The sequence below is a fragment of the Nelusetta ayraudi genome, unplaced genomic scaffold, assembly GCF_046127955.1.
Source record: "Nelusetta ayraudi isolate G7.1 ecotype Tasmania unplaced genomic scaffold, CSIRO-AGI_Nayr_v1 ptg000020l, whole genome shotgun sequence".
NCBI lineage: Eukaryota > Metazoa > Chordata > Actinopteri > Tetraodontiformes > Monacanthidae > Nelusetta > Nelusetta ayraudi.
Window position 1 is genome coordinate 139,068 of NW_027466070.1, and position 12,212 is coordinate 151,279.

Sequence of the window (12,212 nt, forward strand, 5' to 3'; positions counted from 1 at the left end):
AGCCGGGTGACTTCCGCCGTGGGAGTTTTTCAAAATAAAACGGGACTTCGGCGTCATGTTTCGCCTCTGAATGGAACAAATCGCTGTTATCATTGGTGTTGCTTCGTTTACCGTGTATTAGCCACATGCTATGTTTAGCTTAAGCTTAATTTAATTTGGGAAGCCATGGTTTTCTTAAACTACGGCTGCTGACTGTGTCTGGTAAGCGATTAGCGAAGTCATCTGCTCCGCTAGGTGGCAGCGTAGCCCGTGAACTGCCGTGTCATTGCACGAGAAGAAGAAGACACTAAACATGCTAAACTCATGAGAGTATACTAAAAGATGACGGGCAAACTTTTCTTGTTCAATTCATGTTTCCCTGTTCGCAGGCTTCGGTTCGCACAGTAAAACAGTCGGATAACATTACCGGGTAAGTGTCACTCCGCTGCCTTCACGCTGGCTGCCAAAGTTCTGACTTTAAAGGTGCTAGCAAGCTAACATGCTACAATAACATTGGGATCAGCCTGATTTGTGCCCCCTCTCTATTTGCTTCTCGTTTGTTTGTTTCTCAAATACAAATGAGTATATTTAATCTATCATTTGGGCAAAACCATGAATAAAATATGTTTTAATGTGGTATTAAATGTTTTCTGGCCTTTTTTTTCTTTAATAAGTTGAAGGGGCATCAAACTCAAAGAACTTCATGCACACTGTCATAAGAGACACACGCACACACACTACTTACTCTGTACCTATATCTGCGGTATCTGTATATTCCTATTGTTATTATTAGCTAGACCGTTTTAACACACTGGATACGAAATGTCTAAAATACGACCTGGTGTGATAATGAGTCACTATCTAAAACCTCTCCCACCATACAACCTGCCTCTTGTTTCAGACCTGCGCTGTCACTGGTTGCCACCTGTGTTTTCTCAGTGAGCCATGGCGGTCGAAAAATTTGTGTCCAAGACGCTCGAGCTCCTACAGGAGGAGAGGGACGCTGAAATCGAGGAAACCCGGTTCGTTAAACAGCATCAAGTCAGTGATGCTCACTAACTCTTCTAAGAACTTCTTTTGATTACATTGTCTCACTTTGTTCGTGTAGGATTTGGCAAGAGAACGTCTCTCTGAAAGACCTCCAGAATAAAGGAGTTTGCCTGCTGAAGCTGCACATAGGGAGTCAGTCCACTGGCCTGTACGGCCGAACAGTCGTTATCCTTGAGCCGAGGAAGCACCTGGGATTCTCCACTCTGCCCAGCAACAGCTTTGGACCCGGTGAGGTGGAAGACCTGAATCAAGACCTTTAGGATTCTAACATGGTGTGTGTGCGTGTGTGTGATATTTCAATCCATGGTTCATCTGATGTGCATCCTCTTGCGACAGGGGACATTGTTGGCTTGTATGAGTCGGGCGGCTGCAGCACAGACTCGCAGGTCGGCACTGGAATCGTGACAAAGGTCAGCCAGGCGTCCGTCAGCGTGGCCTTTGACGACTCCAAAGACGGCCTCAGCTTCGACACAGACGGCGTTTACAACCTGCTAAAGTTGGCAAACGATGTCACCTACAAACGGATGAAGAAGTGAGTGAGTGTAGCTCGCATCCCTCACATCTGAGATCTTTGATTCACGCTGTGGTTTTTGCTTTTAGAGCCTTGAATGACTTGAACGGGTACGGCAGTGGGCCATCAGGAAACCTGATCAACGTTCTCTTTGGAGACTCCAAACCTTCCAGTATCTCACAGCCAAGTAGGTCACACTTCACAGAGCCTACAGAACACAGATTGTCCAGGACTCCTGTGAAACTTAAAGCGACAACAGAGTTGTCCCACTTGACACAAAAAGCACGGGTCTTCCGTTCTCTCTCGTCAGATGAGATTGAGTTCTTCAACAAGAACTTGGACGATTCCCAGAAGGAAGCTGTGACCTTCGCTCTGTCTCAGAAGGAGCTGGCCGTGGTCCATGGACCACCAGGCACTGGGAAGACCACCACAGTGGTGGAGATCATCCTGCAGGCGGTCAAACAAGGCCAGAAGGTGCGAAACAAGTTATCCAGCGTCTATCTGAGTCTGTTTAATGTCTTCATTCATCAGGGTCTAGGGTCCTATTGCTAACCCATTTGCAGATTTCTTTTCATCCTTTGTTCCCTTTGTTTAAAAAGATACCGTCTTGGCCCCTCCACATTCTTAGGAGGAAAAAACAAGGCATGCAAAGAGGGAGAAGCCAACACCTGACTGTGGCTGCTGCTACTATCCTGCCAGAAGTGTCAGTGTGCCCTTTGTGACATCACAAAGGTCACATTTAGGTGTGCGCTGGCTACATTGTCCATGTATTGTGTTGTTGTTTTGGTCTCTACTGTTTGTGTGTTTTACACTTCAAACCTTCCTGCTGTAACTCAAATTGCCCCCTTGGGACATTAATAAAGTACTCGACTTGACTCGGTTGCAGGTCCTGTGCTGCGCTCCCTCCAACGTGGCTGTGGATAACTTAGTGGAGAGGTTAGCCCGCTGCAAGGCCAAGGTGCTGCGGTTGGGCCACCCCGCCCGGCTGCTGGAGTCCATTCAGAAACACTCGCTGGACGCCGTCATCGCCCACAGCGCCAACGCAGGCATCATCGCCGACATCCGCAAAGACATCGATAAAGCTTTCGTGAGTATCATCCGCCGCAATGGTCCTGTTGGCTGTTGACCGGCCGGTTAAAACTCCCGCCTGTCCTTCAAGGGAGGCATGAAGAAGGTGCGTGACAAAGGAGAGCGGGCCAACCTCCGACGGGAAGTCGGCGAGCTGAGGAAAGAGCTGAGGAGCAGGGAGGCCACGGCCATCGGCCAGATTCTGAAGAGCGCCGAGGTGGTGCTGTCGACCAACACAGGTCAGTGTCGGCTCGGGGGAGGGAGGAGGGAGGAGGGAGGGGGGAGGGGAAACGTTTTTCAGCAAAGAGACGAGGGCCAATCACGGGGCTGCGTCGTGCGTTTCGCAGGCGCCTGCGACGGCGGGCCCCTCAAGCACCTGCCGGCCGACCACTTCGACTGGGTGGTGATTGACGAGTGCGCCCAGGCTCTGGAGAGCAGCTGCTGGATCGCCCTGCTCCGAGCGCGCAAGTGCATCCTGGCCGGAGACTACAAGCAGCTGCCGCCCACCATCAAGTCGCAAGCGTAAAAACTTTTTTTTTTTTCTATCATGTGTTTTTTTTTTTGTTGTTTTTAACTGATCACAGAAAACACTTAAAGGAAGAAGTTCTGGAAATTATTATTTTTTTCGTTTTTTTTTAGCATTTTTTTTGGGGGGGGAGTTGTTTTTTTAGCATTAGCAGAAGGCTGTAAACAGAGGGTTAAATATGCAGTTGACTCCAGGATGAAAAGCCCTAAAAATCACCGCCGTCGATCAGGGTCTGACTTTGGTGGAGAGACTTTAGACTTTTTTGTTTCCTATGAGCTGTTTGTGCTCCTCAGGGCTGCGTCCAAAGGCCTGTCCCTCAGTCTGATGGAGAGGCTCATCCAGGCTTACGGCGACTCGGTGGTCCGCATGCTGACCGTTCAGTACCGCATGCACAGCGCCATCATGGGATGGGCCTCCGAGGAGATGTACCAGGGGAGGCTGACGGCTCACAGCTCCGTCCAGAGTCACGTGCTGAGGTGAGCTCGCAGCCAAAGTGGCCGCCGTCTCGTTTTCTCTGAACGATGAGTTCGCTGTAAAAAAAAACAAAAAAAAAAACCCTGTCTCTGCTTGGCGGCTGAAGGGATCTGCCGGGCATTGCCGCCGTGGACGAGACCAGCACGCCGCTGCTCCTCATCGACACGGCGGGCTGCGGCCTGGGCGAGATGGAGGTCGCCGACGAGCAGTCCAAGGGCAACCCAGGTGAGCCGCCGCCGCCGCCGCCAGCGCCGCGCACCATCGGATCACCGGAGCCGCGCACGGGCGTGAAGCTGCACGTCGTCCTCTGTTCTCCGCAGGCGAGGTGGACATCGTCGAGCTGCACATCAAGGCCTTGACGGACGCCGGCCTCAGAGCCAAAGACATCGCCGTGATCGCGCCGTACAACCTGCAGGTGAGTCGCGCCGACGGCAGCTGCACCGCTCACATTTCACCGCTGACATATCGCTCAACATCCTGCTGACCTCCAATAATCCATCAGTCAAATCAGATTTCTTTTACTGTCCACCTTCATAACCAGTCCACTCTCTGAACAGACAAAGACCAGTAAGTCTCTGGCTGTGTCCAAAAGTTCTCACTCTGTCCCAACTCCCTATATAAGGAGTTCTACATAGCCAACTATACAGTGTGACTGCATATGCGGCCCATTAAGCGTTTTAATCTGGCTCGCTAAACTTGAAGAAATTGAATTAATAGTGAGTAAGTAATTAAATAGCTGTATTTCATCCATTTTGTCAGTGTTTGAAGAGTCATTTCAATAAAGAGCAAAATACCGCGGGGCTTCAAAGACATATTTTGTTGTAACGCTTATGTTCATTTTCAATTGACAAAGCACATGTTTTCTCCATATCCCATGATGTATTTTCTTCTCCTATGAGGTGGGTCACCAAAACACTCCATCCATGTAAAACTTTAGAACCCATTGTGGCCCACCAGTCTAAAAGTTTGCCCACCCCTGCTATATAGTGTCTATATTTGTGTCCGTCAAGGTTGACCTCCTGCGTCAGAAGCTCTCGGCGAAGCACCCGGAGCTGGAGATCAAGTCGGTGGACGGTTTCCAGGGCCGGGAGAAGGAGGCCGTGGTGCTGTCGCTGGTGCGCTCCAACAGAAAAGGTACGCTGGGTCCATCGCACATGCCGTCGTGCACCCTTGCAGCCGCATCAATTGGCTCATTTGCTCCGTCGTAGGCGAGGTGGGCTTCCTGGCCGAGGACCGGAGGATCAACGTGGCCGTCACGCGCGCCCGCCGCCACATCGCCGTCGTCTGCGACACCCAGACCGTCCAGAATCACCCCTTCCTCAAGTCCCTCGTCCGTCACATGACCAAGTTTGGGGAGGTCCGAACTGCGTTTGAGTACATCCAGGACATCGTGCCGCAGAACTACACCCGAGACCAGAAGGACGCCAAGGCCAAGTCGTCTGGCAGCAGCAGCAGCAGCAGCAAACAGAAGAGCAAAGACCCGCCTCCTGGAGCCAAGCGAGGGCAGAAGAAGCCCCCTGCTGGTGGCGGCAGTCACAGCAACACGACTGAGCCCAAACAGGTGAAGCCCTGCACGGAGCTGGAAGAGCAGCAGAAGAAGGAGCGATACACTGAGATCAAAGAGCAGCTGCAGCTTTTCGTGAAGGACTCGAAGCGAAGCGAACTGCAGTTCCCGCCGTCGTTCAACTCCCACGACCGCCTGCTGGTCCACCAAGCGGCCGAGGAGCTCGGCCTCCTGCACGAGAGCAGAGGCGAGGGCAAGGAGCGCTGCATCACCGTGTCCAGGCCCCGGCAGCCTCCTCCAGCCAGGGAGCCAACCACCAAAGAAGAAGAAGAAGAAGAAGAAGAAGAAGAAGAAGAAAGAGGAGAAGCAGCCGAAGAGGAGCAGAAGGAAAACTGTCCAAACGAAGTGACGGCTCCACCTCTGCTGGATCTGAAGAGCCTGCACTTGGAGCGGATGAAGAGGGAGCAGCAGAAGAGGGAAGAAAAGACTCAGCAGAGGCAACAGCACAACCACACACTGCCCACGACGACGACGTCCAAGAAGAACAAAACGGCAAAAGGTTTGTTGCAAAAGTCTAATTTAAAGGCCTTGTGTCATGCAAAAAAAAGGACCTCATGTCCTGCAGCAATTATTTTCCTCTATTTTCTCAGGAAAGAACAAAGTGAAGGCGGGCGCCAGCGAGATCGCGGCGGCGGCCGCTCCGGACGACGACTTTGACGCCCTGATGGACGCCGTGAAGAAGGCCGACAGCGTGTGCAGCTTCGCCAAGTGCAAAGCGTCTGTGCTCACGCTGGGCCAGCTGTGTCTGTTCTGCAACCGGCAGTTCTGCCTCAGTCACCACATACCGGAGGTACGCGGTGGCAGGGGTCTGCTGGAGCCTCTGCCAGCTAACATAGGGCGAAGGCAGGGTTGCCTTTTTTTTTTCTTTCCGTATGTGTAATTTTTCCCATTTCTCGCAGGTGCACGGCTGCGGCGACAAGGCAAAGTCTCACGCCCGCATGAGAATAAGCAGGGAGGGCGTTCTGTACGCCGGCAGCGGGAGGAAGGACATGTCCATGGACCCCAACAAAAAGGCCTACCTGCACAGGAAGCTGGACAATAAACTGAAAGACATGGCAACCCAGAGGAAGCCAAAGAAGGAGGAGAAGGACAGTAAGTGATGCAGATGGCAACGGTGACGAGTTCACTGAAGTGTGAGTGACCAGGTGACGAAGAGGCTCTTTTTTCTCGATTGGTTGAGATTTGCTGCTGTTTTTGTGATGCTTAAACTGATTAAATATTGAAATTGAATTGACATCAGACATCATGTGTAGAATTTTGAAGTCATTTCTTTAGTAGTCTTGCACATTTACATTTGGTCCAGCTGTAAAAAAAATATTTATGGCATTAAAAAAATATGTACGAACCACTGGATCGTGTCAGTTAGCGTAGAGTAAAAATAAATAAAATAATAACATCTGTGAACAATTCAGAGAGACTGCATCGCACACAGCTCTGTAGAAAAAAAAAATTAAAAAAAGTTTCTGAGGTTTGGACGTTTTCCTTCATTCACCGATCCTTCAGGGCTCAAGTTTTAATGCAGACAGCTGCAGGTTCACTTCACTTTGTCCATGTCCATGGCTGTGATTGGCTCGTCCTCGTGAACAACCACGCCCCCTGACGTCTGACAGCAGATGTGTTGATGTTCCTTCCAGTCCTGCAAAAAAAAAAAGCGAAATGAAAAACTACAAAACCCTGCACAAGCTCCAGGATGAGTGCGGCGGCCGACCTTACCTTCCTCTGACAGAAGGGGGAGCAGTAGTTCACCTTGTGGCAACCCGTACACTCACTCATGGCCACCCGGCCACAGTTGACGCACATTTGCTGCAGGAGCGACGCACCAGAAGAGAACCACACAGAAACGTCAGAAACGACTTGGGTCAAAATATTAGAATGCTGTTGCAGTTTCTCCAGGCGGCCACCAGAGGGCACTGCTAAGTATGCATCGCTGATTCAAGGCTTCGCTGCTTGAATGTGCTCAGACCAGTTTCCTCATGACACGGATGAACAGGTGTGTGTGTGTGTGGTCTTCTCTTACGTTGATGATGATCTCTGTTAGGTCTGAGTTCTTCTTGGCCTCCGAGTCCTCCGGCGGCTGAAACGCAATCTGATTCTGAAATGACTGACCGAGTCCTCCACACTGAACACACACACACACACACACACACACACACACACACACACACACACACACACACACACACACACACACACACATTTTCATTTAGTTTTCATTTTCTAACTGCTAATTTAAATCCTAGCCTAGCCGACCCCTGCATGTAGGTGTCTGTTGTCTCACCTCCTTCCTGCCCCCGTGACCTTTGACCCCAGCCGCGTCCACCTGCTGAGCACCCTTGGCCTGTTCGATCAGAGTCTTGAGCTGCTGGACGTTGCACAGCAGCGTGTTGGCCATCTCCTCCAGGTACGACCACACATCCTTCTGGCCGTCGGCCAGCGCAGGCCCCACCCCTTCGACAGGCTCCACCTCCAAGGTGCCGACCAGCCCTGCAGACGGGGAGACGGGCGCCACCGCCGCCGCCACCGCCGTCATCTTGGCCTGAACCGGCTGCGGGGCCACGGCGAGCGCCGGCAAAGTGGCGAGGACTGGGCAAGAGAGAGGGCGGGAGGGGAGGGGGCGGAGCTTAAAACCTGCTCTGCATGACACACACTCCCACGGTGCGGCGGCGTTGGGCTGTACCTGCCGTGCTGGCGAACACGTCATTGGGCGGCGAGCTCTCCGCCATGATGGCGGCCGGTGCGTCACCTGGCGGCGTGCGGTCAAAGGTCAAGGTGCCGGCGGTGGTCAGCTGTCCGGACGGAGACACGGTGACTGTGGAGGGAAGAGGACGAGATGACGTCGTTACGACCCTGTGACCTGTGACCCCCGCTGGTCAGTACCGAGGTCACCTGACGTACACGTGGTTCCCGGCGCCAGCGTGATGTTTTTGGCGGTGGGATGTTTTTTATGGGGCGTGGACATCACGTCGCTGTCCTTCCTGCGCCTCTTGTACGGCACGAAGAGGCGGATTGGTCCAGTCTGTCCATCAGAGAGAGAATTAAGGAACAGAAACACTCTCAAGATTACAGAAGCGTGTCGCATTCACTTGGAAAGAAAAAAAAAAGGCTCTGTTTTTCAGGGTAATTTTTTTTCCATTTTTTTTTGTTTTTCCCTGAGTTTAGAGAGCATCTGAAACAATCACATCCATTCCTTTATTGAGAGACGGATTTAATGGAAGCAAACATGGCCAGCTTGTTTAGTTTTAATCAAGTTTTACTTTGACTTGGGTTTAAGTTAAGTTAAGTCCTGTCTTTAAGTCACACAGATGGTACGGTAGAAAGTTGAAGATGGGGCATGTGCGAGGCAGTAGAATGAGTCACCACAGATGCACCGGGAGTCCCTTACAGGTTGACGGTTCCCTTGCGGGATTTCGAAGTATCACCAGAATTCAAAAACAAAAAACCAAACAAACAAACAAAGAAAAACGGCTGGAAAAAGTTACCACAAAAAACAGGGGAAAATTTGTGAGAAAAACAGAAAAAATATCCACGATAATTCACAAAAAAAAAAAAAAAAAAACGCAAAACGGGGCTGAAAACATTACAAAAAACAAGGAAAATTTTGTCAGAAAAATAGAAAAAATATCACTCAGAAAAACTAATAAATGACTCCAAAAACCAGGGGGGAAAAAAATAATTACCCTGAAAAACAGAGCTTTTTTTTCCGAGTGAATGCAATACGCTTCCGTATAAAATCATGAGATGGGTGGAAAAAGAAGTTTGTTGAACAGAAGAAAGCTGTGACCTGTTAGATCAGCAAATGTAATTAAATAAAAGTGAGCAACTGCTTCTAAACAAATGCATTCTATATCTGAATTCTGATATTTGATATATATATAGTCCAACAGGCAGTTGTTTAGGCAGAAATAAATAGCTCAGCTACATTAAATTACATTTTAAATGAAATTTAAAATTAAATTTACCATCGTGATGTTGGCTGCCACCAGGGATTCTGTGTCCTTTGGAGGCTAAACAGAGAGGGAAACGGGGCCAATGGAGTTCAAACTTAGTTCAGTTCAATTCATCTCATACGTCAGCCGGCGCTGACTCACCCCTGCCAGGTCGTCGCAGCAGGCTGCGCAGGTGCAGGAAGCAGCATGGGGGTTGAGGATTCGCTCCTGGAACACACGCACACACACACACACACACGCACACACACACGCGCGCACACACACACATGCACGCACAGACAAAACCTCTGTTATGCTACAGTGACATTCTCAGCGTAACAGTGCAGCTCTATTTGTGTGTGTCTGTGTGTGTTTGTGTGTGGGTGGGCGCAGCAGCACCTGTATGAGGCAGAGCAGCGGTCTGCCGGCATACCGGATGCTCCTCTTCCAGTCTTTGCTGCTGGCTCTGCCTGCCAGGCCTTCGAACTCGGTGGGTGTGAACCACTGCTGGTTGTGTCTGACGCAGCGACCTTTACCTCCTGAACGCAAACACAACTCTGTCAGTGGGCGGGGGGGAGGGAGGGAGGGACGGAGGGCTGCAACAGGAGACGACGGGCGAGAGTTCAAGCCTGTCTAAGCAAAGGCTGCGTTCAGACTGCAGGCAAATCTGATTCAAATCAGATTCCTTCTCAAGTGTCCAAGTGGGATCTGGCTCTGTTCACACTGGGCCACATTATTGCTGAGTTTCCTCCTCTGTCCAGGCACTGCTGCTTCCTACTTCTTCTGTCTTCTCCATTACATTACAGCTACGCACCTGGAATGGTGCTCTCTGCTCTGGCGCACTGGGTCTTGCGCCAAAGTCAATTATAACAATTTGCAGCAGGCGTTGAAGCCGTACGACTCGGTTTTGGCTGAACATCAGGTCCAATATGGACATATTTGCATGCGAACCAAGCTCCAAAAGCTTTGGACTTCCACTCATCAAAATGAGTGCAACCATGTGGCCATCATTCAGCTCCCCGGTCACCTGATCCCAGCCGGTTCTTGTAAAGGATTCCGCTGGTGTTCCTGCAGCGGACCGGCAGCTCGTTGTTGTACACCGAGGGGTCCCAGTTGTATTTGGAGGAGGAGTCCTTGTCCTGGGGCGCAGTCAGCGGCGTGGGCGGAGTTTGCGGGTCTGCTGGGTGCCCAGTGGTAGGAAGCAAACAGACATGGAGGCAAGGGCTGGAAATTCACTCAAGTTCACTTTATAATTCACTGATTCAGACTAATATAATCAAATGACTCTCTCTATCTCTCTATCTCTCTCTCTCACACACACACACACACACACACACATATACACACACACACACACACACACACACACACACACACACACACACACACACACACACACACACACACACACACACACACACACACACACCTGATACAATGGCAGTGGTTGACTTGAGGCCGGCAGCCTCCACGATGCTTCCGTCAGCGTGAACCACAATGAAAGTAGTTTTCTGGGCTCCAAGACCTTCGCTGAGTTGTACAGTCGTCCTCCCACTCTGAAACACACAGACAGCCTGTTTGAACTGAACCTGCTTCAGCAGCAGCAGCAGCAGCAGCAGCGTGGGGATTTACCAGCATGTGTTCGGGGAGGCTGCCTGACGTGGCCACCGTGGTGGTGAAGATGTTGTCCTCAGCGTTGTGGATGCCTCCCACGGTCGCAGCCGTCACATCTACCTCAAAAAACGAGCAAGCAAAAAAAAAAAAAAAAAATTTTTAAGTTAACATGTTGTGTCATATTCCACAGCAGTAGTTATTTTTCATGATGTAGATCATTTATGAATCACAGCATTGTTTTTGTTTACATTTTATAGGATTCATATTATCATACCACATGTGAAGATGATGCAGCTAATGTGACTTTTTTTTTAAAAAAAGAAAATCTATATATTTTTCTCTATTATTTATTATTAATATGTGTTTTTCTTTGTTAGTTGTAGTTTCTAAAGGTGTTCTTTTGGCCAACGATCTTTAAACATTAAATATTTAATTTAAATCATATCTAAAATGTAAACTCTCCATAGTTTGCGAGGAGTTGTCAAAAGCAGTATTTTATGTTTTGGTAGCTGTTATATACACGTCTATAGCTGCATATATCTTGCAGCAAATGTTAATTTGGTAACATTAAATTGTAAAATAAAAATTGTTAAAATATATGGCAGAGTTTTATTATAACTGGGTTAAGATGTTTCAAACTACACATTATCTACTAATATACTGGCACTGGCTGCTGCCACTGTTACTGTGTCAGTTGAACAACTTGGCATTTTAAAGTGTAATTTTTTTCTTTTTCTTTTATATATATATATATATATATATATATATATATATATATATATATATATATATATATATATATATATATATATATATATATATATATATAATTTTTCAGCCGTCTGCCTTCGTGTTTTAATGGCGTCCCACACGACCAATGAGACGGAGCAAGCGGCCTGCAGCCTGCAGCTCGGCTAAAGACCGCCTTGCCTGCGAACGCCGCTTCGGCTTCGTCCGGGTTCGGCAGAGCTTCGGCTCCCATGTCGATGTTTCCCGTCTCGGCCATCACGGTCATTGTGGTGACTTCGGCCTCCGACTCGGTATCCGAGCCCTCCACCGTCGGCATTCCGATGGGCGGTTCATCCAAGCCGAGCGCCTTCGTGGCCGAGTCCGCCTCGTCCATGATTCCGCCGAACGAGACGACAAGAGCCGAGTGCGAACGAGCGGCCGCGGCGGCGGGGAATGCGGGTTCCGAAAGCAGCCGAGCTCGATACGAACGTGGGACGAGTCGCTTCCGAGGCGGAACTTGATTGCAACGGGGAAAAAAATGTATAAAAATGTACAATTTCTTACGATAATGCGCAAAACAACAAACGGCGGCGTATATCCGGCGACAGGAGGACAACAAGGCCCCGCTCGGTTTTTTTCCTTTTAAGTCAGCCGAGCGTTGTAGACGGAGACTGCCGAGTGAATACGGAAAGACCCGAAGCGACACTTGGCGGCAATTCCGTCTTCGTTACAGGACTCGGTCCGATGAACAGCAGATATTGTGAAAATGCG

General features: G+C 49.7%; 2 protein-coding genes across 2 annotated transcripts; one reads left to right on the plus strand and one right to left on the minus strand.

Annotated features, from left to right (window-relative positions):
• Positions 1 to 64: 64 nt before the first annotated feature.
• On the plus strand, positions 65 to 6,551 carry ighmbp2 (immunoglobulin mu DNA binding protein 2). Its single transcript, XM_076027171.1, has 17 exons — positions 65 to 201; positions 369 to 409; positions 881 to 1,001; positions 1,088 to 1,257; positions 1,366 to 1,561; positions 1,630 to 1,727; positions 1,851 to 2,014; positions 2,427 to 2,627; positions 2,700 to 2,847; positions 2,956 to 3,130; positions 3,428 to 3,610; positions 3,715 to 3,833; positions 3,929 to 4,023; positions 4,619 to 4,742; positions 4,817 to 5,671; positions 5,763 to 5,962; positions 6,072 to 6,551. Exons 3-17 carry the CDS (start codon positions 925 to 927, stop codon positions 6,270 to 6,272), a joined length of 3,006 nt encoding a protein of 1,001 aa, XP_075883286.1. The 5' UTR covers positions 65 to 201; positions 369 to 409; positions 881 to 924; the 3' UTR covers positions 6,273 to 6,551.
• Positions 6,421 to 12,099, minus strand: deaf1 (DEAF1 transcription factor). Its single transcript, XM_076027176.1, has 13 exons — positions 11,643 to 12,099; positions 10,731 to 10,828; positions 10,528 to 10,654; positions 10,126 to 10,275; positions 9,498 to 9,637; positions 9,261 to 9,326; positions 9,132 to 9,176; positions 8,068 to 8,188; positions 7,850 to 7,981; positions 7,451 to 7,755; positions 7,190 to 7,291; positions 6,886 to 6,975; positions 6,421 to 6,808 (listed from the first exon to the last, which is right to left on the minus strand). Exons 1-13 carry the CDS (start codon positions 11,833 to 11,835, stop codon positions 6,707 to 6,709), a joined length of 1,671 nt encoding a protein of 556 aa, XP_075883291.1. The 5' UTR covers positions 11,836 to 12,099; the 3' UTR covers positions 6,421 to 6,706.
• Positions 12,100 to 12,212: the final 113 nt, after the last annotated feature.